Source organism: Odocoileus virginianus, chromosome 23 (genome assembly GCF_023699985.2).
Source record: "Odocoileus virginianus isolate 20LAN1187 ecotype Illinois chromosome 23, Ovbor_1.2, whole genome shotgun sequence".
Taxonomy (NCBI): domain Eukaryota; kingdom Metazoa; phylum Chordata; class Mammalia; order Artiodactyla; family Cervidae; genus Odocoileus; species Odocoileus virginianus.
The window spans coordinates 43,777,026-43,804,809 of NC_069696.1; the positions used below are offsets into that span (position 1 = coordinate 43,777,026).

Consider the following 27,784-nt stretch of genomic DNA (forward strand, 5'->3'; position numbering starts at 1 on the left):
ATTACATAATAAAGGACTGCTTCCCTTTAAATTCATCTAAAATTAGCAGTTTCTAGGAATTTGGTAAATTTAAAAAATCAAATGTAGAGTTTGAGTCCACAAATATTTGGAGGTTTTAGGCTTTTCAAGAAAAGGTTCCATTTTCTCGTTTCTTATTGAACAACTGGGTTACCAAACAACTACAAAATTAATTTTCTGGCTCACTGTGTTTGAGCTATTCTTTTTAAGTAAGGAAAGCCAGCTTTTTGAGTTCTGTCACTTCTCTGACAGTTTTATTTGTGGTAGAAGAGTGTATGAAATTCTCCAGCTACCAGGAAGTCAGTGACTATGCACAGATCTGCACAATGGTGTTTGCATTCCTACTCCAGGGGGTAGAAATACTGTGTATATTACTCTCCCCTTTTCAGCCTCCTAGAGATCATTAATCACTGGGACATGACATCCTCCCACTCAAGCTCCCAGCCCCCTCCTGATATGCAGATTCAAAAGCAGGGCCTATTTAGAGCTCTTTAATGCTCTGATTAAAGTCTTGTTAGTTGTGGGAGAAGGGAGGCAATCTGAAATCCAGTCCTGTATCAATCGCTGGGCTAAACATAATTTAATACCAGATGACACTGAGGAGCATGATAACAGTATAAGCAGACCTACAGCTGTTAGCAAACTTTTCTGGTCAAATGTATCTTCTTTATATTGGGAGCTCACATACCTTTTTTCATGGCTGGAAAATCTACTTATATGAATCTCAAGATCTCCAAAAGATTTTCAGAGGTAAATACCTAAGTTTACCTTAATCTAACTCAATTCAGTAATTATTAATTACTTATGCCAGGCATTTTTAGACTGGTATTATGAAGAAAACAGAGGTAAATCCCTCCCCTTCTGGAGCTCATTTTCTAGCATGTAGAGATCAGTCAAAACAATAAAGCGCAACTGAGTAGAAGGTGATAAAAGGTCTGAGAGTAAAATTCAAGAGGGTAAAGGGACATGTGTATGGTGGTTTAGCCACACAAACTTCTCGGCAGTTCTTCACACCTGCCACTGCTCCTGCCCTGGGGCCTTTGCTTCTGTGCTATTTCCTGGACCGCCCTTTCCCCACACAGTCAAAGGGCTCACTCATTCCCTCACTTCCTTTAAGTCTTCGCTGAAATGATACCATCTAGGTGAGGTCTGCCCACATTACCGTACTCAAAACTACAACTCATCAACTTAGTTGGTGAGCCTTGGAGAACAAAGGTCATACTCTATCTCTGTTGCCTCTAGAGCTCAACATAGTGTCTAACACACAGCAAGTACTCAGTTTATAAACATAAACCAAAATGAAATGTTCCAATTTTCAAACATTTATCAAAAGTCTGCCATGTGTGAGACATTATGCTTATTTTTTAACATTTTGTATTTGTAATATGTGTATCAAATCCGCACACTGTACCCCTTAAATGCACATAATGTTATATGTCAATTATGACTAGGTAAAGCTAGGGAAAAAAAGACATTATGCTTAGCACTGTAATGAGGTGTCATTAGGTGCTAAACTGTCCCCTTAAATATGTGAGATAAAATGAATTGGTCTAAACAAAGAACAACAAAAAAAGCAAGGAAGCAAGTACTTTTCAAATACACACTGGCACTTTTGGATACAAAAAAAAAAAAGAAAGAAATCTTTGTAGATGCCAATGTGTTGAGTGAAAGAATTAGGCTGAGAAGTTGAAGGAAATTAAATCAGATCTGGTCCTTCCCTCTCCTTTCTTCTCTAGCATGCAGGCCATCCCCATCTTCCCCCTTCTCTCCAAAATAAAACAAAACCACAACCACATCCACAAGCAACTCTTCTTCTTCTTTTTTTTTTTTTGGCTAAGTGTTTAGCATAAGCTTACTGATTATGGACAAGAGGGCTGAAAATACTCTCAGGCAGATAGCAGAGTTAGACAGAATTAGGATGTCCTTTAATGGAGCCACAAAGGTGGATCATACCAACAATTTACTTTTTACCATAAATACAGACAAAAGGAAATGAAATAGAACATATAGATTTTAGAAACTATATAAAATTCAGATAAGTGGTAATAAAGTTGATGTCAAGGTCAGTTGTCTTTGTCAGCTAACTCATTTTATCTCTATGTCCATGTCCTCCTGATTTCTCTAGGGGAAAAAAGAAAGGCAATGTCTTAACAGAGACAACGTATCAGAAAAAGCTGCTGCTAAGCCATATTTTTACTCACTTGTCTCCCAGAGCACCTTAGCAGGCTCCTGACATGCCTGCCAAGCATATGGCTTGATAAAATCTTAGATTAACAGAAAAGAGATTTCACTACACAATCACAATATATACAAAGAAACAGCTTTCTAAACAAAATATCAAAATTGAAGAAACTTTAAAGAAGAGATTTAGAATGAAATATTGGATCTCAAAGCCAATATGCTCATTATAATAACAGTAACAGAAGCAGCAGTGGCAGTAGGGTTGTGGTGCTGGCAGGAGCAGCTTCTCCCCTCTTTACTGAGAACTTACTCCATACCAGGGAGGGGTGGCTTTACTAATTTCTCATTTAATCACTATTACAATCGTTTGAGTTTGCTGACAATGCATAACCATCCACCACACTATCTAGGTTTACTTATTTCATTACATTTTTCTTCTTAAAAAAAAAAAGCAAAAACAAATTTACAAAATAAAGGTTAAAATGGAATGAGATGTTGAAATATGAAACATTCTGATTTATCTTTAAAATGATGCTTTTAACTACACACACACAGTTTTCAGAGCCACTACAACTGGGAAGAATTCAGTAGACATTACAATTCTAATAAGGTTCTTAAAATAACCCTTTGAGGCTGGTACAGTTTTTCTGCATTTAAATGGATTAGCTTAAGAGTCATTACTGCTCAAATGATACTAATCACTTTAATTCTGATTAAAGGGACATGCAAGGCCAGTCCATATAAACTGTCATGTCAGCAGCAACCTCAATCTCCAAGGAAAGCCTTTTAGAAATAAATATAAATCTGTCTGTGGCTCTAGGGACATTCCTTCTTATTTACAGTAGAGCTAACACATAATTTATCAGAGCAACTTATAAGATAAAAATAAATTTAAAGAAAAATGTTTTTTAAATTTAAGAATAAGTTTTTAAAGCAAATATCATCACAAAGTAAAATAAAGATATCAGATTACTTAAAAAAAAATCTTTTCTTGTTAAAACCTCTATACAGTTTTGCTCTCTTTTGATGAATACTGGGTACTGTTTTAAAATATTAAATTCACTCTTCAGAGAAATCCTTAGCAATGTTTTTGTGACTAGTGTAACAACTGCTATCAAAACACTTTCTTCTCATATCCTTGTATGAATGTCATTTAACTTGTGATATCAGATTTCCAAAATAAATAAATTTATACCTGGGCTTATAAACCCAGTTTCTTTTAGCTTTAATATCTAGGTTTCCAGTGTTTCTTGTTATGAAAAAATTAGTGAGACAAAAATGCTTAATAAAATCTTTTTTAGAGGATTTGAGTTACTGCAGTTAACCTGATTATTTTTTAAGACACAGTTCCAGATATTTAAAGGAAATTTTGATCTGTAGCTGCACAAAAAAGTGTACTTTTTAATTGTGAAGAAAACAATTTTTTGAAGGCTTGCAGGGCAGTGTACATAAGGTAACCTACCAACAAACTGAGTACAATATCAAATGATAAACTGCCAGTCATAACTAAAATAATATGGATATGACTGAAAAATAACAAGGGTATGTTTTATTTTACAGTCTGATTGTATTTCTATACAGTTTTACTTAAGCTATATTTTGGATATACTGTATGTACTGTATATACTGTAAATATAATGTATGTTTTGGATAATTTCTAAAGGTAATTTCTATTATTAGAAGAACCCAATTTTAAATTGTTTTTAAAGGAGATTTAATGCCAAAGTTTACAAATTTGAATTTATTTGAATTGTTTAAAATGCCATTTGTGTTCTTACAGAATAAAGCACCATAGACAATCTCATGTTAAAGTCAGAAGTGTTGTTACTAATCTGACATAAAATAGAAAGTAAGAGAACTAGAAAAATGCATTAATACTTCTTCAGTTGTTCTCAGAGAATGATAACTTTTAACAGCAGTCCATAATAGGTCTAGTAGGCGAGTCACAAAACTTGAACTATTTTTTTATATACTGATACTTGAGACTGTGACTCAATTCTTATTAACAAGCTTTTAAAATTTAATTAACATTGCTTAAGATATACTTTTTGATAAACCCTCTTACAATGAAAATAGAGTATTAGTTTAAGTGTAGTAATTAAAATCAGGGTTCAACCCCAAGGTCTTTCACTTATACGCAATCTCAGAGAAACTGCTCAGAGAAACTGCTCGATTTTTCTATGATTCAGTTTCATCACGTATTGAAAGGGAAAAATAGTACCTACCTCATAAGATTGGTGTGATGATTAAAAGAGGTTAGTCTTTATAAAGCACTCAGCATAATGCTACGCACAGTATTCAACTACTGTGTGCTATTATTATTGTTGTTCTGGGTTTTACTGTTGAATGCAACAAATGCCAAATTCTCTTCTCTTGTTGAGGGGCTCAATATAACAAAGTCAAAGGAAACAGAATGAAAATTTCTCATCAGGGCATAGTAATGATTTTCGACCTACTGGCTACCTGATTTACTATAACATTTCCACTTTCTTGTGTTTATAACAATTAAAATCAGATGCATAAAAACAATAAGAACTGATTATGTCTTTCATTGAGATACCAACAGAGGTTACCTACCTGTGTAGCTCTTCTGTTTTGTCTTCAGTTGGACCTACGATTAGTAAACAATGGCGAAGGACAGCTGCCATGACGCGGAACTGATGAGACTCACTCTGTGGCAAACAGAAGAGAAGGATGATTGGAGATTCAAAGAATGCTTTGACAAAGAGTCTGGTACATTACTACACTCCTGGGAGCAATCCCATGGCATATCAGACCCCCAAAACACCCGTTCTCGTGCCATACATAATAGACACCAGGATATTCCAGGAACAATTTCCAAGGTAACACTAAGTGAACAGTCATCTCATATGAACAGCTACAGCTACTGCCAGAAATGGCTGAAACCAGAAATTGTTGATCTGGCCTCTCCCTTATGACATGTCAGTCAAAGAGAATAATGATCAGATCCATATATTAACTACTCTGTTCTACCTGATCACAAGATTCAATGCAACTAGGGATCCTTTCCATTTCCAGAAAGTCTAGATTCTTTTGTTGGATAGTATACTGTTCCAGTTTACAAGTCAGTATAAAAATTCAAACAGATATAATACTATCAGATATTTCAGAAGCAGGCTGTGTGTTCTCAGTAAAAATATCTTATCTCTTAAGTTTCAAAGACAATGGATTAAAACCTACTAATCTATCTACTTCATTTTAATGAATCTTCTTAATCTCCTAGTTCCTCCCAATCTTGCTCCTAGGCTCTCCAAAGTGACAAGCAAGTGATAAAAAACAAGCAATCTGAGTTTAATCTCCTATTTTCCTAATGTTTACTCATTGGTAGTAGTATTAAAGACAGGTAGAGTCAGATAGCTCAGTTGGTAAAGAATCTGCTTGCAATGTGGGAGACCCCAGTTTGATTCCAGGGTGAGGAAGATCGGCTAGAGAGGGAATAGGCTACCCACTCCAGTATTCTTGGGCTTTCCTTGTAGCTCAGCTGGTAAAGAATCTGCCTGCAATGCGGGAGACCTGGGTTCAATCCCTGGGTTGGGAAGATGCCGTGAAGAAGGGAAAGGCTACCCACTCCAGTATTCTGGCCTAGAGAATTCCATGGACTATACAGTCCATGGGCTCGCAAAGAGTTGGACACAACTGAGCAACTTTCAGAGAGTCAGAGGGAAGGCAAATAATAGGAAATAAGCTAAGTTCTGAATAATTATTTGGTTTACCTCTTTATTTTTAATGAGATCTTGGGCCACTACAATTTTTTTAACCATCTGCATCAAGGTCATATCTTTTTTATTTCAGATCTTTAGTAATTAAGAAGGCATATGAAATTAGTGATAATTATCTATTATAATCAGATCCTGGATATGTTACATTTTAGGAAGTTTCCAATTACTTCAAAAGCTATTAAAAACTTTAAAGTTTTGTTTATATATATATATATATATATAAAATTGATTTCAAGCCTATGTAAAGTGAAATATGGTCACACATTATACATATATAGGACTAATGCTGAAGTTGAAGCTCCAATACTTTGGTCACCTGATGTGAAGAGCCAACTTAATGGAAAAGACCCTGTTGCTGGGAATGATTGAAGGCAGAAGGAGAAGCGGGTGACAGAGGATGAGATGGTTGGGATGGCATCACTGATTCAATGGACATGAACTTGGGCAAACTCTGAGAGATGGTGAGGGACAGGGAAGCCTGGCGTGCTACAGTCCATGGGGTTGTGAAGAGTTGGACATGACTTAATGACTGAACAACAACATCTTATATTCCTATATATAACTTAGCCCTTCTAGAAAGATGTCTTTCATAAAATCTAACAAACAACAGCACAGTTTCATTACCCATAATGTAGTATTTTGAATATCTCAATATTTCATATATTTCATATTTCAATATTGAAATATTGCAATATTTTGAAATGACACTATCACGTGTTGAATTGGAAAAGATGAAGGTCTTCAATGGCATGATAGAAAAAGCACTGCACTTAGAGTCAAGAGTGTAGGTTGTGACTTTAGGCAAATCACATAACTTCTCTGAGTCAAAGTTTCCTCTATGCAGCTCCACAAACATGAGACTGCTGGGGTTACAAAAGGATTAAAGAAGCTAATATACATGAAAATGCTTAGTACTTTCAATGAAACATTTGAGGGTGAGGGGAAAGGATGAGGTAGGAAGAAATCAAAAGGGAAGACTGATAGAGCTCAAATGAGTGATAAGGAAATTATTGTGTGTTGGGGAGGAGGGACCAGTGGAATGCTAGAGATGCTAAGAATTTGGAATGAATGCTGTTCTACTTGCCATCCATCTTCAAATGCCTCAATCAAAATTCTCTAATATGCAAATTACTTTTACATACATCACATTACGTGAAGCACACTGAAATGCACGTGAAATTCATCTATTACTTAACTCTTGGGCTTCCCTGGTGTCTCAGATGATAAAGAATCCGCTTGCAATGCGGGAAACCTGAGTTTGATCCCTAAGTTGGGAAGATACCTTGGAGGAGGGCATGGCAATCCACTTCAGTATTCTAGGCTGAAGAATCCCCATGGAGAGAGGAGCCTGGCAGGCTAGTCCATGGGGTTGCAAAGAGTCGGGCACGACTGAGCAACTAACCACAGCAGTTAACTCTTAAAAAGATCATATTTTCTTTGGTTTGGATAATTAACTAGGAATACACTTCCTTTAACACTAGATTTTTCTTTATTTTAAATATCACATCATTCTTCTCTCCTGCTGATGTCAACAAGCCTCTTGCAAAACTGCATGCTGGTCTTTCCACTAGTCTTTTCATTTCTGCAGCTGCAAGTGAAAATCCTACGTCTTTCCATCCATTCTCCTCCTGTACCAATCTTTGTGACACCAATTTCCAGGTTGTACCTTATGTCTGCATATCCTCTTTTACTGTAAATACACTAAATTCTATTTCTGTACTCAAAATAACTACTGAAGTCCCTGGAGTTTTTGCCATGGTTATCACTGATTCCTTTTCATCCTCTAGGTCTCAGAGAAACCCCTTCTTGGACCACCTTATCTAAGTAGATTCCTTCTTTTATTATTCTCTTTCAGTGTATTTTGTTATGATTTCTTTCAGGGAATCATAATCTGTAATTTCACATTTGTTTATTTACTTACACAGGCATCTCCATCTATTACCTTCACAAGTTTAGAGGGCATGGGTTTAATAAATGTTCAATATTTTTTAATGTAAATAAAATATTAAAAAAGTGCTCAAATCCTAAGTGTAGAGCTAGGTAAACTTTCACAAAATGAGCACGTCCATACAACCAGCATGAAAACAAAGCAATGCCAGGACTGAGAACCTCAGAACTGCCCTCATAATCTCTTCAAACGACAGATCTCCAGCTCCTCAATTGTAATTCTAAAAAATAACATCATAGGTGAGTGTTGTTGTCAAGAATTTTATATGAAGGGAATCATAAAATAGAGACCCTTCTGCATCTGGTTGTGGGATTCACCCACTTTGCTCTGTGCAGTTGTAGTTTGTTAATTTTCATCACTTGAGATTAGTGTTACTCGAAGTGCTGGTCTGCCCTTTTTGCCACTGATCTGCAATGCCGTGAGTACAGAAGGTACACTTGAACATTTAGAAACTTTTCAAGCAATTTGACATTGTATGTAATACTGCATTATAAAAAAGTTCCATTTTGACATCCAGGGAAAACAATCTGTTTACTCATAGCTAGGTTAGGAAGTCACTGCTGAATATGAGTATATTATAATTCACATATCCATCCTACTCTTGCTGGACACTTGGGCTACACTGAAGAGTGCTGCTATGAACATGTACATACTTTCTTACATATCATTTGGTACACTGGGTCATATACATAAGACACACTTTAGGAGGTTCCACAAAACAGTGTTTCAGAGTGTTGGTACCAGCTTACACGTCTACCAGTGTGCTCCACAGCCGTGCCCACACTTGATACAGTCAGCCTTCTAAATTTGCCATTCGGTGCATGTACAGAGGTTTTATTATGCATTTTCCCGATGACTGATAATGTTGAACACATTTTTTTCTTATAAGTAATTTGTATAGCTCTTTTATGAGGTGCCTGTTCAAACTTTTTGCATATTTCTCCATCGGGCTGATTGACACTGTTTGTAGAACTTCTTTAAAGCATTCTAGGTAGAGTACCTATTGCATATATGTACTACAAATACAATTTCCCATTTGGTAGCCTGCTTTTTTACCTTCTTCTCTTAACAAACTCATTTTAATGAAAGCCAATTTGTCAATTTTTCCTTTATGGTTTGATCTTTATTTTGTACTGTTTTAAAAATCTTTCATATTTAAGAAATGTTTGATTTATTTAAAAGAGAGTCATGAAGATAATCTTCTGCTTTTTTCCAAAAGCTTTTATTACTTTACCTTTTACATTTTTAAATCACTTACCCATCACAAATTAATTTTTTCTGTATGGTATAAGGTAGAGATTTAAATTTAGTTAGTTTGGGCTGTGCTGGGTCTTTGTTGCTACATGCGGGCTTTCGCTTGTTACAATGAGCAGGGGCTACTCTCTAGTTGTGGTGTGTGGGCTTCTCATTGCAGTGGCTTCTCTTGTTGCGAGCACGGCCTCTAGGCATAACACAGGTTCAACAGTTGTGACTTGTTGGCTCCAGAGTATGGGCTCAGGAGTTGCGGCCCACAGCTTAGTTGCCCCATGGCATGTGGAATCTTGCTAGACCAGGGATCAAACCTGTGTCCCCTGCATTGGCAAGCAGATTCTTAACCACTGGACTACCAGGGAAGTCCCTAAATTCATTTTTAATTGATTAAAAAACCCACCTTTTCCCACTGCACTTCAATGTTATCTGTATCATAACTCAGTTGACTATATATGTATATGCTTGTTTCTAAACTTTTTATTCTATTATTAGTCTATGGCTCAATAAATATTTGTTGAATAAGAGCTATCATTTAAGATGTCTTAACAAAGGTTAGAGTGGACATGATTTCCTACTATTGGTTATTCTGCTGGGTGACTACATAAACAAACTCTTTGATCTTCACTGTCTTCATCTGTCAAATGAGATTAATATTCCTCCTGTCTCATATAGATGCTTGAAGGATTAAATATAATTGCTCATTACAAAACAGTATACAAACAACTTATAAACTGTCATTTACTTCTTCAAGAGCTTAGATTTGATATTTTTAGGGCATCAATATCTTCTCCTCTGTAATCCTACTATCTCCAAAGATTGATAAGGAAAAAAAATCCCTAAGACAAAGAGAGGAGGAAGAAAGAGAAAAGCAAGCAAACTTGTTGGGACAGTGGAAATCAAAATGAGATAACACTAAAAGAGAGGTAGAAATTCATGAAACTCTTTGGAATCTTTTTTTGGTGGGGGGGACCTTTTTATATAGACTTTGCTTCTTACTTATAGATTCCACTACTGTACCATTACTTCCATGTTCAAGCTGGTTTTAGAAAAGGCAGAGGAACCAGAGATCAAATTGCTAACATCCAATGGATCATTGAAAAAGCAAGAGAGTTCCAGAAAAACATCTACTTCTGCTTTATTGACAATGCCAAAGCCTTTTGATTGTGTGGATCACAATAAACTGTGGAAAATTCTGAAAGAGACGGGCATACCAGACCATTTGGCCTGCCTCTTGAGAAACCTGTATGCAGGTCAGGAAGCAGTTAGAACTGGACATGGAACAACAGACTGGTTCCAAATAGGAAAAAGGGTACGGCAAGGCTGTATACTGTCACCCTGCTTATTTAACTTATATGCAGAGTATATCATGAGAAACGCTGGGCTGGAGGAAGCACAAGCTGGAATCAAGATTGCCGAGAGAAATATCAATAACCTCAGATATGCAGATGACATCACCCTTATGGCAGAAAGTGAGGAAGAACTAAAGAGCTTCTTGATGAAAGTGAAAGAGGAGAGTGAAAACGTTGGCTTAAAGCTCAACATTCAGAAAACTAAGATCATGGCATCTGGTCCCATCACTTCATGGCAGATAGATGGGGAAACAGTGGAAACAGTGGCTGACTATTTTTCTGGGCTCCAAAATCACTGCAGATGGTGATTGCAGCCATGAAATTAAAAGACGCTTACTCCTTGGAAGGAAAGTTATGACCAACCTAGACAGCATATTAAAAAGCAGAGACATTACTTTGCCAACAAAGGTCCATCTAGTCAAGGCAGTGGTTTTTCCAGTGGTCATGTATGGATGTGAGAGTTGGACTATAAAGAAAGCTGAGTGCTGAAGAATTGATGCTTTTGAAGTGTGGTATTAGAGAAGACTCTTGAGAGTCCCTCGGACTTGCAAGGAGATCCAACCAGTCCATCCTAAAGGAGATCAGTCCTGGGTATTCATTGGAAGGACTGATGTTGAAGCTGAAACTCTAATACTTTGGCCACCTGATGTGAAGAGCTAACTCATTAGAAAAGACCCTGATGCTGAGAAAGATTGAGGGCAGGAGGAGAAGGGGACGACAGAGGATGAGATGGTTGGATGGCATCATCAACTTGATGGGCATGGGTCTGGGTGGACTCTGGGAGTTGGTGATGGACAGGAAGGCCTGGCATGCTGCGGTTCATGGGGTCGCAAAGAGTCAGACACGACTGAGCGACTGAACTGAACTGAACTGTACCATTGCTTTTTTCTACTATGCAATCTGGAATATTTTCATTTTTGTTTGGTAAAGGTATCAATATCTTCCTACCTTTTCACTGAAAGCTGTAACTGATCTAATCAAGGCCTGAGGAAAAAGTCTGAAAGGAGAATATTTCACACCAGTGAGTCCTAAACAGGCTATGTTATCCCAGGGTAGTTCTAATTAGTTCAAAAAGGTTTAGGAAACTGGTCCTATGAAAATTCAATTTCAATTCTACAAAAAGTGAAACATAAATACACACGCACACACAAACGTACACTTGTACTCTTACCTGGAAATATAGCTATACCCTGGGTAGTATTTCACCCTATATTTTACCCAGGCTATTTTTCAGTTATTTGTCCGTCTAAGTTACATATGTTCAAAGATCTCTGTCTCTTTATAGGCAAAGATTAAGTATTCTACCTCCACATCTTTTACAGCTAACATGGTGCTGGGCATAAAGTAATAAATGTTTTTTTGAATTAACTTACAAAGGGAAATATAAATGCTATAAAATAGACAGTGTGCTGTATCTTCAAAAAAGCTAGAATCTGCTCTCTAAACAATGTTATTAAACGTTTTAGGTTTCTAGAAAAAATTTTTTAATAGTTTTGAACATTTTAAAGGTATCATAAACTTTCCTCCCTGTCACGTTGGGCTATTTCTCTTATATATTTCTATTTATGCAGATTGCACAAACTGTATCACATTTTATTTTTCATAAAACACTCACTAAACATTTACTCTGTGCTAGGTATATTGCTTAGCAGAAAGACTAAGACAGTGAGGTCAGACATACCTCCAAAGATCTAGAATACATGGCATTTGTAGCATCTGTATATTCTGAGGTAATTCTTTATTTTCAAACATACAGAAAATGGAGAGAAGAACAGTAAATAATATGACAAAACAGTTACGTATCCGTCTGTTCACATGTCTGATTTTCATACTGTACTGCTAGTTCTCTGAGGGCAAAGATGCTTTATAATGCATATTGTGTACCTAATACAAAACTCTGCATGTGTTGGGGACAAAATAAATGTTTGCTGAAAAAATGATTCAGCAAAAGAATCATTAAAAGAATCTTAAAAGAGAGAAGCTTTACTTTTAATTAAATAATGTCATGTACTTTTTTCACATTTCCTTCAAAGTCTCTAAAATGATGATGGCATCAATCTCTTCTGCTACAATGCGACATTCCAACTGACTCCTAAAGATACTCACTATCTTGTCTCACTCAAACAGCATCCTTTAATACTCAGACACTTGTACCACTTCTCTGTTTGTGCTTGGTTGTCTGGCTCTAACATGTGTGCTGGTTCTTATATTTTTTCATTACATTGCACGGATACCTAGGAAACACTGCAGAAGGGAACATGTGTTAAAAGTAAGGGATCTCTAGAATAACATGCTTTCCTCAATGAGCCAAGAGATTTAGCAAAGTGTTAAAACAGGAAGAAGACAGGATCATTTCCATGAACTTTTCTAGAATTGACTTTGGGTCCTATTAAAGGAATCATTTGACCATTTAAAATATACTACTATCAGGAAAGGGAGAGAAAGAGACAAGGGGGAAGGTAGGGAGACAGACAGACACCACATGTGGAAATAAGGCTAGCTACACTTCCTGATGAATGGAAAAGAATCTCCAAATTCTACTGATGGCATTGGCTTCCAGATAGGAATTTAACATTGAGGCATGAATCTAAAATGAACAAATTCCACTAATTTGCTAAACCTCAAGAAAAATTTAATTTTCTGTTTTTGAGAACTGTAAATGAACAGTCATAAAAATACCTACTGGAACAGTTAAGGCCAAAGCCAAACATGTTTTTTGTGACAACTGACTTGTAAAATAGGTAAAGATTTTAAAAAGTGAAATGCCCAAGTTTTGAAAGGTATAAACTAGCACTGTTCTTCTGAAGGCCAATATTTGGTAACACATATACATTTAAATATGTATGATACATTAAAAAAAAAAACCCTAAAGTTTTGAAAAATCCTTCGGTGCAGGAATTTATCTACAAAGATTTTGTAAGGAAATTCACTGTATTACTATCTAAAATAGCAAACAACTGCAAAAAACCCCCAAATTCTTACACATAGGGCATTGGTTAAAGGTTGATGGATCCTTATGAAATAATACTTTTAAGTATTTTTACAGATATACTTGTGAGTGTTCTTTCATAAGGGCTTCCCTGGTGGCTCAGCTGGTAAAGAATCCTGCAATGCGGGAGACCTAGGTTCAATCCCTGGGTTGGGAACATCCCCTGGAGAAGAGAAAGGCTACCCACTCCGGTATTCTGGCCTGGAGAATTCCATGAACTGTATAGCCCATGGGGTCACAAAGAGTCGGACATGATTGAGCAACTTTCACTTTCATTCTTTCATAAAGATTTATTATCTTTAACAAATATGAGAAGAAAGTGGTTATTAAAAATTTTTTTTTGGATGCAGAACTCTTTATATCCCAAATGAAGTCTAGTTACAACCTAAATTTAAAGAAAAATAACAATAGCAACAGCAACAATCAAAGGTGGTTTTTTTAAAGAAAGGGTGGGAACCTGAAACACTGTCCACTCAACCTCAGAGGTCACTCCTAGAAACTTTATGGCTTCAAGGAACACATCATGTAATCTACTACTCTTTAAGAACATTTATTGTGGGAAAGAAAAAAAGCAAGATGATAAAATGACTGCATTTTTGTAAAATAAATAAATAAATAAATATATATGTTTATATATTATACAATGAAGAATGGTTAGAAAGATATACAGCAAAATGCAAATAAGGCTTATCTCTGAGTGGTAGGTTTACAGGTAATTTGTACTTTCTTCTTGCTCATATGCTTCTTCCCTTAGATCTCTGCAGTATTATTTAGCAAGTATTCGTTTTCAGAATGAGGAAAATATTATTTTTAAATCTGTATTTTAAAGTTGGATTCTTCCAGTCAGCTTTCCATATCCCTTTATTTCAGTTGGTATTTTAAAGTATTAACAATTCTTCAGATGATTGCTCACCTGGAGAAAGATGTCTTTAATCTGACAATCAAGTAGATATTAAAACTCAGGTAAATGAACTCTTCCTGACAAGAGGAAGAGTTTTTCTGCACTCTTACTATAGATTTTCTTTATGCCAAGTTGTAGTGTGTTAGTTGCTCAGTTGTGTCCAACTCTGTGAGCTCATGGACTGTAGCCTGCCAGGCTCCTCTGTCCATGGAATTCTCCAGGCAAGAATACTGGAATGGGTTGCCAGTTATATATCCTCCTCCAGAGGATCTTCCCGACCCAGGGATCAAACCCAGGTCTCCTGCATTGCAGGTGGATTCTTTACTGTCTGAGCCACCACGGAAGCCCAACTCAGTTTAGATGATCCCAATTTTGTTGGCCACATCCAAAGCATCATAGTCAAGTTGTAGACACCTCAATAAAAAGTACTCTATGATTTCTGTGTCTCTTCACATGCTGTTCAATCTCTGAGAAAGGTTTCCTCACCGCATTCTTTAAAAGGCCAAATCCTTCTCAGTCTTCAGATTGCAGGAGAGACTTTCAGAGGCCTTCTCTAACTACACCAAATATTCTCCATCATTGTACTGTTTCTCTCCTAGCATTTAATACAATTTAAATTACATATTTGTTTACTAATTATCTGTCTCACCAATAGAACGGAAGTTTGCAGAGACTATCTGTACTATTCACCAATATATTTCACAATGCCTGGGTAATACCTGGCAGTTGTTCATAAATATTTGTTGACTGACTGAATGAGTAAATGCTTGCTAAAATTTGAATTTAGAGACTTATGGAAACTCAAATGGTCCAAATTAACCTTTCCCATGCATGAGTGTGTGCGTGTGAAGTCGCTTCAGTTGCGTCCAACTCTTTGCAACCCTATGGACTGTATAGCCCATTAGTAGTCCATGGGATTCTCCAGGCAAGAATACTGGAGTAGGTTTCCATGCCCTTCTCCAGGGGATCTTCCTGACTCAGGTATCAAACCTGGGTCTCTTGAGTCTCTTGCACTGGCAGGTGGGTTCTTTACCACTAATGCCACCTGGGAAGCCCAACCTTCCCCATACTCTTGTCTAAATGGGTTGGCAAGACTCTGTTTTCAATACTGTTTACAACTTCTGATAACTTCAAAATAGCCCAGAGGCATATTAACTAGGTACATTTTACAAAGGTTGCATCAAGTGATCCATGACTCACAAGGGGTTTGTTGAGATGTCCACTTCAGGACTACTGATCCTTTATGATGTATCTTTTGAAAAATAAACATTCTATAATACAGAGTAAGTATTTGCCACTTTGACATTTTCTAAAGCCTCTTCCAGCCCTGCTATTAATTATAATTGAAGCACACTAATTAGGGCTAATCTCGGTATGCTGATATTTATTGCACATCATTCCATACATATGCTGATGTGCCACTGAACTATAAACCCTTTCTGTCAGGAATCTGAACGGGTGTGAGCTACTGTTTTGGACACAATTTAAATAACAGGGGCTCCAACAATGGCAAACCAACAGTCTCAGAAAAGCTCTTGCAACTAAATGGAGAACTTAAAAACACCAAAGCAAACAGTGTAAGAAAAATAACCATAGAAGGTACCAAATAAGCATAGAGACATAATATTTTAAATACTCCCAAATATTTGGTTTCAAAGCACAAATGAAGCACGCGGGCTTTCTGCATCTTTTTCTGCCAAGTCCCAGGAAAAACTAACCATACTACAGTCATCTAAAACAGCTGTGAGAACTGATCTTCAAATATTTGGTTTCAAAATATAGACCTGTTTGCACTTTAAAACTCAGATGCCTGCATACTGCTACTATAGCACCACACTGAGATAGCCCTTCCAAAGTAGGGTGCTGGCAAAACCAGATCTTTATTCATGGTGAGAGCTGCCTCAGATGGACACAGGGAAATGGTAACTGAAGTCATAAAGTCAACTGTCAGAAAAGATAATTTGCTCTGGCACCAAAATACTTTTTTTCTTTCTTTTCTTTTTTTAAGAAAGAGACTAAATTTTATGAGTTATTTAAGGTTAAAGAGAGGGGGTAAATGTGAAATGTTAAGATTGTAGAAGCAAGGGAAAAGGTTTGTCCTCTTCATTGAAAATTGTTGACTTTCTTAAACTAATCTTCTTGTTTAGCATACTGTTCTTGTGGTACTCAAATATAAACTATCAAATCTGCCTCACTTTGGGTTGCTGGATGGTCCAAGCCACAGAAAAGGATCTTAGTCTAGAAATAAATCAAGTGGTTTAAAATAACCTTCCCATATTCTGGTGTAATTATACTGGTTTCCTAAGACTGTGTATCAGCATATATCCTAGCTGTATACTACACTTCTGATAGTTTTCTAATACTACAGAGTAACACATCAGGAGACTGGTATGACAGGTGATAAACACAGTGTCTTTTACTCTTCTGAGCAGCCATCCATTCTGACTGATTTTAACTGGCCTAAATATCTTAATGTTTCTTTAAAATAGCAGGCAATGAACATGCCTAGACCTTTATGAATCATTGTTTTGTTTCCCTTCAACTCTTTTAATAATTTAAACCTTGTTGCTGAAAGAGGCACTTAAAAAAAAAAAAAAAAAGACACATGATAGTACAACTCAGAAAAGGAACTATACTCGGCATCTTACAAAACAGCAGTCCATCCTCACCCTATTCTTTTGATAAGTGTCACACAGATGGAAAGAATAAGAGTTACAAATGGTTAAGAAATGTATCCTGAGTCATATAACTGATTAATGAGGGAATTGGAAACTTATTCCATTTCCCTGTTTAGCATTCCTCTGTTTCAGGCAGCTCCCAAACCAATGAAATTCCAAGCAGATGAGAATACTCTTCTTGACCTTACCTCTTTATGCACCTTCCAACTGTCTACTGTCACATTGAAGAGAGCTTTAAGGGCCTCAATGGCACAGTCTGTCTCCTGAGGTGAGAGAGGAGGTCCATTATGGTCTATGGCCGATTCATATTCATCGGTCCACTTGATGCTAAAGGCACTTTCCAAGATCTGGGTTAGCAGCGGTAGTCCTTGGAGCTCATAGCGCAATTGTGACCTGATGTCGGTGTGCAAAAGTGACAGGACGAAGAGCAAGCGCAAGTCAAAGCACTTAATGTCACTGATAAACTTTCGGTCCTTGCACTTTCTCAGGAGGTTACAGAGCTTTGCAGCAAGGTTAAGTTCCAGACTGAGCTGCTGTGCCATCTGACTGTTGAACACTATGTTACAAAGACATTTTAATGACTCCACAATAACTGGGAACTCTGACACCTTCTCCAAAGAATCATCCGACTCATTTAGCTTGGCTAGTCGCAGCAGTATCTGCATATTTTCCTTGGTTGTTACAGGAACTAAAACCTTTTTGTCTCTGGAGAGAATGCGGAGAACTTCCAGGCAGGACACTTGACATGTTGTTGGGATGTCCTTTAAAAGGACTTTAAATATGCCTTCGCAGAGTTTCTGGAAAACAAGAATGAGTATGAAAAATATGGTTATTTGGCTTAAGTGATTTAAAATGGACTGATTCTCCATCAATGTATTAAATTGCAGTTCAAGATCTTGCTAGAAAAGATTTTTACTTTTTTAAAGTCACAGAATGTTAGAACTGAAAGAGACCTTATATTTGGTGCACTTATTTCACTTCACAGATTTGGAAACTGAGGGCCAGAAAGGTTAAGCTACTTGTATGAGGCCAGAATGAATTAGTGGGGTACCAACAGTTAGAGTATGGGTTTCCTAACTTCCAGCCTAATATTCTTAGTTTAAAAGACAATTAGTGACTTTATACAGATGAGTTTCAAATATCTTATATAAGTTTGTTCTCAAGAATTTTTAATATCAGACTACATATACTATGAGGATGGAAGGTAATCATCTGAATCACAGCTATTCCCCTCCTGGAAATAAAAATTAATGCCTCACGAACTGGTTCACATTTGGCCACAAGTATAGGCTCTTATAAAAAGACTTAAAGAAGCCTTCATTTTTGCCCAGTTTCAGCATTGCTAATGTCTTCTGAATTTATAGTACTATGGGCAGTAGTCCCATGTTATATAAACCTTAGAACTCTCTTTAGACCCCAGAGAAGATCTTTTGCTGACAACATTGTTCACAATTATTCCAAGTATTGGGTTCCAAAGAGGGCTCAGCTAGCATATATGATTCCTTTCAGTCAATTGCAAAAAGGTGCCCCTCTCCACGCTAACTGCAGAAAGTGTTCCTACTGGGTGGTCAAATACCAAAAAAACCCCTCTTCCTCTGCGCAGCCCTGTGCCAGGACATATGGCTTGGGAAGCTCAGAGTGTGGGCAGGATCTTAGCTTTCCTTTATTCTCCTGGAGTAGGGCACAGATTATACAAATATACTAGTAGTCCTGGTTCCAAATCTTGCTACCACTATCTCAGAAACAATTCTTTATATGGACCCGAAGTATAATCTATCTTGAATTTTTTGAAAAAGTTTTTTCTGTCATTGCCAAATTTAAGAACCACGGATAATTCTCTTAAAAAGTCAATGTCCAGTTTTCTTCTCCATAAACTGTAGATCTGGGTCTCTAAACCTCAAACCTTATATGAGGAGCAGCAGGTATAACCATTCCACTGCCAACCATTTCTATACCCATTACATTTTATAAAAACAAAAGCAACAAAAACTATGACCAATACAAGGTTTTACAAAGTTTCTATTACTCTGTCATCAGACTTTAACTAAAGAGGCTATCTGTGGGTCAAGAATTATGATCTTGGCAGAAATTTTAGGCCATGTGCATCTTCTCAGTACATCTGAGTCCAACAGCTATGGAAATGTCAATTTTAAATGTTCTGTGTTCTCTAGATGGAGACAGAAAGGAAATTAACCTAGCAAGCTAAAAAAAACTTCACTACATTGTTAACTCTATCCCTTAACAAACCTGACAACTAGAAGTGACTTCCACTTAATATTTTAATATCATCATAAAAGCTTTTTTTTTTTCATGAATGCTGTTTTGGGATAGAGGAAAGTATAATATGCCCATTATTAAAAATATATAAAATAGGAAAATTTCTCCAATTTCAGATTTTTCACATCCAAGACAAAGAAAAAAAAATCTTTTATACACTGTTTCCTATGTGCTATATTCCTTGGTGGTGGAGTTAGATAACCTTTGCTCCCATATAATTTTATCCAAGAAGGAATTATCTACATTCCTATTTAAGAAATACATAATAAATAAGGTATTATAAAATATTATATATGTGAATTTGGAGTTCTACATATCTAATAAAACACAGAAATCTTTAGTTCTTTTCTTTCTAAACCAAAAACAATAATAAAATCTCCTCTCCCTGCTCCAAATCTGTGGGTAGGTATGACTTCTTTCTTCCTCCACTGTCAGATTCAAGAAAGAAAAAGAGCAAAGTATGAATACAAATAGCCAAGGCTGTAAACCAAATGGACTGTTAAAACTCTGGGACATAAGAAGGCTACATAAAAGAGACTAGAGAGGCCTACAAAATTTATAGTTAAAAACTGCCTCACCTAAAGACTTGCAGGAAATCCACAACTGAGACTGTCTGAAGCTAGTTTTCAATCAGTTGTTTTTAGACATGTCATTTCTCATCACAGACTTGCCTCACATGACAACCGTTAGGTAGCTTTTTGTTATAATGTCTCTTGAAAAGTAATACCACTTCTTGGACAATGAACCCCTCCCTTTTTTGTATTACAGCTTTAAAAAAATCAAAGACGTACTCAAAATATAAGAAGTGATATTTAACAGATACATTCATTGCTCTACTCAATACGATCATTTCTATTTAGAGAATATTATAAAGAAAAATTGAACCATGTACCGCATTTGGATGAATCAGAAGTTTTTCTGTGCATATGAACACCAAGCAAGAACACTGAAGAGGTAGCATTCCTTATGATTCCCCCATCTGCTGAGTGCATGCACGACTTCTGTTTCAATGGTGCTCTTGTTTCTTTATTTTGACTTAATGGTATTTTCCTGTGCTATAACTAGTTTTTTTTCCGTTGATTTTACTCCTCCTAAAACATGCCTTGCTCTCTTCAAATGCTTTCCATAGCTCCCCGTTGCCCACAGAATGCAGCTGAAATAAGCTCAGTGTCCCCTTTCCTATATCTCTGTCATACACATACACCCTTCCTTTTCATTCCTTTCCAAGTGCTCCAAACGGACTCCCAGTCCCCTGACAATATGTCCTGAACCTTCTCTCACCATTATCTCAGCATGGCCTACCCTGTCCCCATTTCCACCAGTCAGGACCCCACTCTTTTTCTAAGGTTTAATTTGAAGACTGAGGAGTCTAGAAGATTCCCCGGCTGCTCCCTCGCTCTCCTATACAGCACTTAGTTTCAACAAGCACTTAGTTCCTTATAGAGTGAGATGTTGGGGCATCTCACTCCTTCTCCAGTCTCCTTGAGAACAGAGGCTGTTTCACCTGTATCCCACTGGCAGGCCCAGGTGTGCTGTAGCTGTTTTTAAGTGCAAGATACCCACACACTCCCAAAGATTATCTGCTTTAAAGTTTACTACCTGACTCTCCAGCCCCTTCCAAAGAATAATTCCTTTGTAGTCCCCCACCACCAGCCACCTCTCACTATCAAGCCTTCTCTTCCTCTTTTTGCAAGTACAATAAATCATCATTACATAACATTTTAAGTACAAACTGTTACTATTAACTTTCTAAGTATTTATTTATACAAACTTGTTATCACTGTTCAACTGATATATTTTTTAATCTGAAAACTATTTTGGTATCTTAGATAACCATGAAACACATAATTTTTTTCCATTAAAACTGATGGAAATATCTTCTGCTTTAAAATCTTTTCACTGAGAGGTAAGGTTTTCAGAAATGAATTAAAGTAATAAAGCAAAGCTTAGGTATGCTCATAAAGTATAATTACTTCAGAGAGGCTGACAAAAAGCCCTTTTATAATGCTCATTAGGTTGCAGTGCACATGCTCAGTAGTGTCAGATTCTTTGCAACCCCAGGGACTGTAGCTCACTGTGCATGGTATTATCCCAGCAAGAACACTGAAGTGGGTTGCCATTTCCTTCTCCAGAGTATGTTCCCGACCCAGGGATCGAACCCACATCTCCTGTATTGGCAGGTGGATTCTTTACCACTGAGCCACCTGGGAACCCCCCACTAGCTTAGTAGCCATGGCTATTTCCATAAAGTTAGACTGCAAGAGCCAGCAGCAGAGACTCAAGATTGAAATTCTCAATTTTAATACCAGGTATTATCAAAAAACTTTTGGTAGCTTGCTCCTGAATGGAAACCCTAGAGTATACTATAGCAATGGTTTTCAAACTTCAGCATGCATCATAATCTCTTAAAGAATTACTTGTTGTTGTTAATTTTATTGAAGTAGAGTTGATTTATAGTCTTGTGTTAATATCTACAGTACAGTGATTCAGTTATACATATATATGTATATATTCTTTCGCATATTCTCTTTCATATGGTTTATCACAGGATACTGACTACAGGTCTCTGTGCCATGTAATAGGCCCTTGTTGTTTATCCATCCACATATAATAGTTTGTCCCAAACTCTCAGTCCTTCGCTTTCCTACTCACCCTCCTCCATGGCGAACCACAAGTCTGTTCTCTATGTCTGAGTCTGTCTGTTTCATAGATATGTTCACTTGTGTCGTATTTTAGATTCCACATATAAGTGATATCATATGGTATTTGTCATTCTCTTTTGGACTTATTTCACTTAGTATCATAATCTCTAGGTGAGGGCTGTTGAAACACAGACTGAATCAGAGTTTCTGATTTAGTCGGTCTGGAATGAGGCCAGAATTGGGACTCTTAACAAGTTCCCAGTTGATGCTGTTGCTGCCAGTTCAGGAGTCACACTCTAGGAACCAATGAACTACAACTAACAATGGATTGATATAACTTGGATGTTGGGGAGCAGGGGTTAACTGAGAGTAACTGACCAGATAAGCACAGAAAAGCAGGCAGAGCTGAAAGCCATTAGCACAAACACCTTAACTTCTCCTCAACTGTCCTAGAGACGTTATCAGGGTGGCAGGAATAGGGATGGGATGTCATTATCTGGTCACATTACTTTTCATAAATGTTAAAAATCACCTGAGGTGTAAAGTGTATTACTTGTTTAAGATCAGTGGTCCTGGGCCTGAAATTTGTTCAACTTACCATAGACTCCAGAACTAGAACAGGGTTGTGATTAAGGGCAGGGGTTCTGGATTTAAATTTGTGTTTAAAGGCTGACTCTACTGTCTTCTAATGGTGTTACCTTGGAAAGTTACTAAATGACATCACATATGTAAAGTACTTAGAACAGTGCTTGGAAAGCATTAAGTGTTCAGTACTGGTTATCATTTATATATTGTTATAAGGTAAAAATCTCAAATCTTCAGCTTAGCATTTATGATCCTCCAACCTGCTTTTTGAGTCTTCTTTCATACTGCTCCCTTATCAAACCCTCCTAATTATATTTCTTTCAAATTATTTTATGTAGAGTTTGTTGTTTTTTTTAATTTGTTTTCTTGCCATCTCCCTTTTATATGCATCAGTCCTTCTCCTTCTTTGACTATTTAAGTTTTATCCATTCTCCAAAACTAAGCTTAAAATTAACTTTTGATATAAAGTTTTTCCTTACTACTTCAGCCCCCAACGTTCTTCCTTCTCCAAACAACGCCCATACCAAAATTTGTAGCAATCCTTGGTATTTAGTGAATTCTTCCTGTTTTTTTTTATGAGTTTACCTCAACTACTAAAAGCTCTCTGAAGGTAGAAAGGACATCTTTCTTTTATGAGAGAAGAAAATGTACTGTAGAGGCTTTTAAATCAGAAAAACCTGGATTTAACAGCCAGCTTTACCACTATGATTCAGACATTTTTTTACTTCTGTGAGCCTCTCTTTCTCATTTGTAAAATGGGAATAATATCACTTACATCTCAGAGGGCTGTTGTGAAAGAGTCTCTGGGACATAACAAGCACTTTTTGAACTGTGACTATTATTATGTTTTATTCTTCATAATCCTTGCAGCCCTCAGCAGAGCAACAAGAACACAATAAGCACCCAACATATAAACGGACTGTACTAAGAAGCTCCCTGAATTTAAAGCATTAGTAGAAGTCAACTACTGTTGTCCTGATAGTTGCCCTTTCTAAGAAGGAATGGGAGAAGCAGTAAAGGCTGTTCTTGTGATTGTACAGGTAAGACGGTTTGCCCTATGGTGTAAAAAAGTCTTTTTATATGAGAAGCAAAAATTATGTGTCTTCATATAAAGTTCTCTTTTCTGAAGAGTTAAAATTCCTTATACATGTTCTTTAAAATGTAAAATGCATTAAACTATCAAAGAAAATAGAAAAGACATTTATAATTATACTATGCAGTATTAACATTTTATATGCAGTGGACAGAAGGATTTATCAGTAGTCAATCTACCTGAGTATCAGTAACAAGCACATTACTTCAGCCTACAGAATCACAATCATCATGTGTAAATAATTTTGTTTCCTGTCTTTTAAATTTACTTTTTCCACATTGCTATAGAGTCCTTATAAACATAATTTTAATTTGAAAGTGAAAGTCGCTCAGTCATGTCCGATTTTTTGAGACCCCATGGACTATACCGTCCATGGAATTCTTGAGCCTAGAATACTGGGGTGGGTAGCCTTTCCCTTCTCCAGGGTATCTTCCCAACCCAGGGGTCGAACCCAGGTCTCCTGCATTGCAGGAGGATTCTTTACCAGCTGAGCCACAAGGGAAGCCCAAGAATACTGGAGTGGGTAGTCTATCCCCTCTCCAGCAATTTTAATTAGATGCAATATTAAATATGACTCCTGTTTTCAACATGTGTTTAGCATGAAATAGAGCAGAGTTCAGGAAAAGCAGTGGACTTAGTATCAGAAGGGACAACTTCATAATTTTAATAGTTACACTGTTTGCTTATGTGCTTTATAGTTTACAAAAAAACTTTCATATATATTCCTCAATCTAAGGAATGCTTACTGAACACTGACTATATGATTCTTTAAATGACTATCTAAGAACACTTAACTGAGAAGTAGAAGGCCAGGACTCAATCCAAATCATCTGACTCCAGTGTGATTTCCACTTAAGTCCATGATCATATTATGCTGTCTCTTATTTAACTGTGACCCTCAGCATGTCACTTTATTAGATTTTCTTCTTCCTCTATATCATGCATCAAGACTCTTTTAGGCAACCTTCTTACAGCTCCAGAATGGTAAGCTTTTCACTATCAATCTGTAAAACCAGGATTAGCTTTGACTTCAACTATGAAACAAGCAAAACAGGCTATGACATGTATATGAGCATTCAAATAATGAATCCATCATGATTTATATGCTGTCCTAAAAGTTGATTTCTTTTTTTTTCTAAAAGTTGATTTCTAAAAATATTTTTAAAAGAGAAAAGTCAAGTTTTATATACAAAGAAAATGTCTTTGCTTATAATACAGACATCATAGTTAGTCTATTACACTCTGGCAACCCCAAAGAGGTAGTAAGAAAATACTTTTGAGACAAATATTACTACTCAAAAGTGTCTGCAGATTGGTGCCAGTTCACAAACTGTTATCAGACCATCCCTGGTAGCTCAGCTGGTAAAGAATCCACCTGCAATGCAGGAGACCCTGGTTCAACTCCTGGGTTGGGAAGATCACCTGGAGAAGGGATAGGCTATCCACTCCAGTATTCTTAAGACTCCCCTGGTGGCTCAGATGGTAAAGAATCTGCCTGCAATGTGGAAGATCTGGGTTTGATTCCTGGGTTGGGAAGATTCCCTGGAGGAGGGCATGGCAACCCACTCCAGTATTCTTGCCTGGATATCCTCATGGACAGAGGAACGTGGTGGGCTACAGTCCATTGGGTCACAGAGTCGGACACAACTGAGCGACTAAACACATAAAAAGTTGAGAATATGTATTCAGAAAACTTTATAGTGATTTGACTTTGCTATCCAAGCATGTAATTACTTCTTTAATGATTCATTTTTATTGTACTTTCAAAACTACTGGTCTATTACAAATTAGAGGAAAATTAAAAAACAAATAAGCAAAAAACTTGGTCCTTCATCATAAATAATGTGAAGGCACTGCTCTAGAGAATGCATTTTATCCCGTATAAGTTTTCTTCAAATAAATAATGAAGGCAGTAAAATTAACTCAGATCCCAGAGTAATGAGGAAATACTATAAAGCCTCATAAACAGACTTTGTTTTTGTTGCTTAGTCACTAAATCGTGCCCTTTTATGACCCCATAGACTGTAGCCCGCCAGGCTCCTCTATCTGTCCATGGAATTTTCCAGGTAAGAATACTAAAGTGGGTTGCCATTCTTCTGGACCCAGGGACTGAACCCACATTTTTTCCTTGGCAGGTGGATACTTTACCACTGGACCACCAGGGAACTTGTTAAGACTTTAATTATTAGGTATTGTGGTAAAAAGTGATAGATGTCCATCAAAATCCATCCTCCCTTTCTTAAACAGTAAGAGAACTGTGGCAAGTTTCATGACTGCCTGGTTACACTACACTTCTCAGCTCTTCTTCATGGCCATATGACTGAACTCTTGCCAATGGAATATATGAGGACACTTTTATGCCCTTTTCAGGTTTGGGTCATTACAATAGTGGGCATGCCTTCTCCCCTTTCTTGTCCCCTTCTGCAGTCCTGAACTTGGAAGTGGCAGCCCAGTATAGGCTAAGACAATGTTCAAAGATATGATTTGACAAACCTGTAAAGAAGCTAGGTCACTGAATCAACTCATGGAGCAGAGCTACTCACCTGCATGGTTGATCACCTATGAACTGTTATTTAGAAAGGTAATAAATGCCCATATTCCTTAAATCACTTCTTTCTTGGGGGTCTCTTTGTTGCAACAACTTGGCTTTAAATTTAAATAAGAATGTGCCTTTGAAACACGATGTCCCAGCGATGCCCCACACAGAACCTCTCCCACCACCATTCCATACGTGACAGAAATGATACTGTACCTCCCTGGGGGCTCAGACAGTAAAGGATCTGCCTGTGATTCAGGAGACGTGGGTTCGATCCCTGAGTTGGGAAGATCCCCTGGAGAAGGGAAAGGCTACCCACTCCAGTGTTCTTGCCTGGACAGAGGAGCCTGGTGGGCTATAGTCCATGTGGTCGCAAAGAGTCAGACATGACTGAGCAATTAACATTTTCAATGACTAAGCAACTACTCTATATCTAATACCAAGACTCAGACCAACTTGGCCTGGTTGTGCCATGGTTGGTTTGTATATTCATTTGTTCATCTACTTAGCCATTCATTAACAATTCACCAAATGTCTGTTTACTAAATTCAAGATAAAATGGGAATGATAGTATCTATTTCACAGGGCTATTGGACGGATTAAATAAGATAATATGTATGTGCTGCCTTAGAATAAAATACTCAATAAATGTTATTTACCATTTTAACTATAATGTATATGCCATAATAGAGAATTTGAGTTGCCAAGTCAGAGAGACTTCACTTTGCTATTTTATTACCTGTGAGATCTGGGCAAGTTATTTGTTTTTTTTCTGAGCATAAGGTTCATTACATGTGAAATGGGGATAATACCCTATATATTACAGTGCTGCTTATTAAATGAGAGGAAGGTACACAGTAAGAGACAATATTGTACATTTCTAAGAACAAGACCTCTAAAAATGGGCCAATGACTGAACAACCAAATCAAAAATGAAATGGCAGTGAACAGAGAAAATGAACAATGCAAAAGACAAGGACTAAACTAATGTCTGTTTTATTTATAAGAAACAGGAAAATGCAAAAACTTTTCAGTTCAACTTGGAAAGAGGGGCAGAGTACACACACACAGCAAAGGCAGTAAGTTCAACTTGGCAGTAACCCTATGATAACTACAGGCCAGAAAACAGTTGAAGAGCCAAACAAAATGAGTATAATTTCCAGAATCAGAATATTAAGAGTTATAAAGGGCTATAATGACCACTTAACATCAATAAACACTAGCAGTGCAAAAGGTTCTATTTAAAAAATGGGTTTTGTTGAAGCATAAACCTGGGAAATTTATAAGGCTTATTAAAATATTAAAGATTCTCAGATGAACTATGGAAAAGAAACATGTTTTTAAGCTCACACTTCCTTTATTTATTGACCATAGAAAATAATACCTAATAACATATTCAGGATTGTATGTGTGTGCTCAGTCATGTCCAACTCTTTGATACCCTATGGACTGTAGCCCACCAGGCTCCTCTGTCCATTGGATTCTCCAGATAAGAACAATGGGGTGGGTGGCCATGCCCTCCTCCAGGGGATCTTCCCAACCCAAGAATGGAACCTGTATCTCCTGCACTGCAGGTGGAAGGATTCTTTACCCACT

General features: G+C 37.0%; 1 protein-coding gene across 6 annotated transcripts in view; it reads right to left on the reverse strand.

The window, feature by feature from the left end:
• The window catches only part of RIC8B (RIC8 guanine nucleotide exchange factor B), a 103,419-nt gene that overhangs the window by 49,894 nt on the left and 25,741 nt on the right, over positions 1-27,784 (reverse strand). For all 6 annotated transcript variants that reach the window (XR_011483036.1, XR_002312087.2, XR_002312086.2 and 3 more), the window contains exons 3-4: positions 17,244-17,852; positions 4,777-4,871 (exon numbers count right to left, since the gene is read on the reverse strand). Coding sequence is in view for 2 of the 6 variants with exons in the window: in XM_020883546.2 (XP_020739205.2) it covers positions 4,777-4,871; positions 17,244-17,852 (704 nt within the window). In the remaining 4 variants the exon portion in view is untranslated. The remainder of the gene's footprint in view (positions 1-4,776; positions 4,872-17,243; positions 17,853-27,784) is intronic.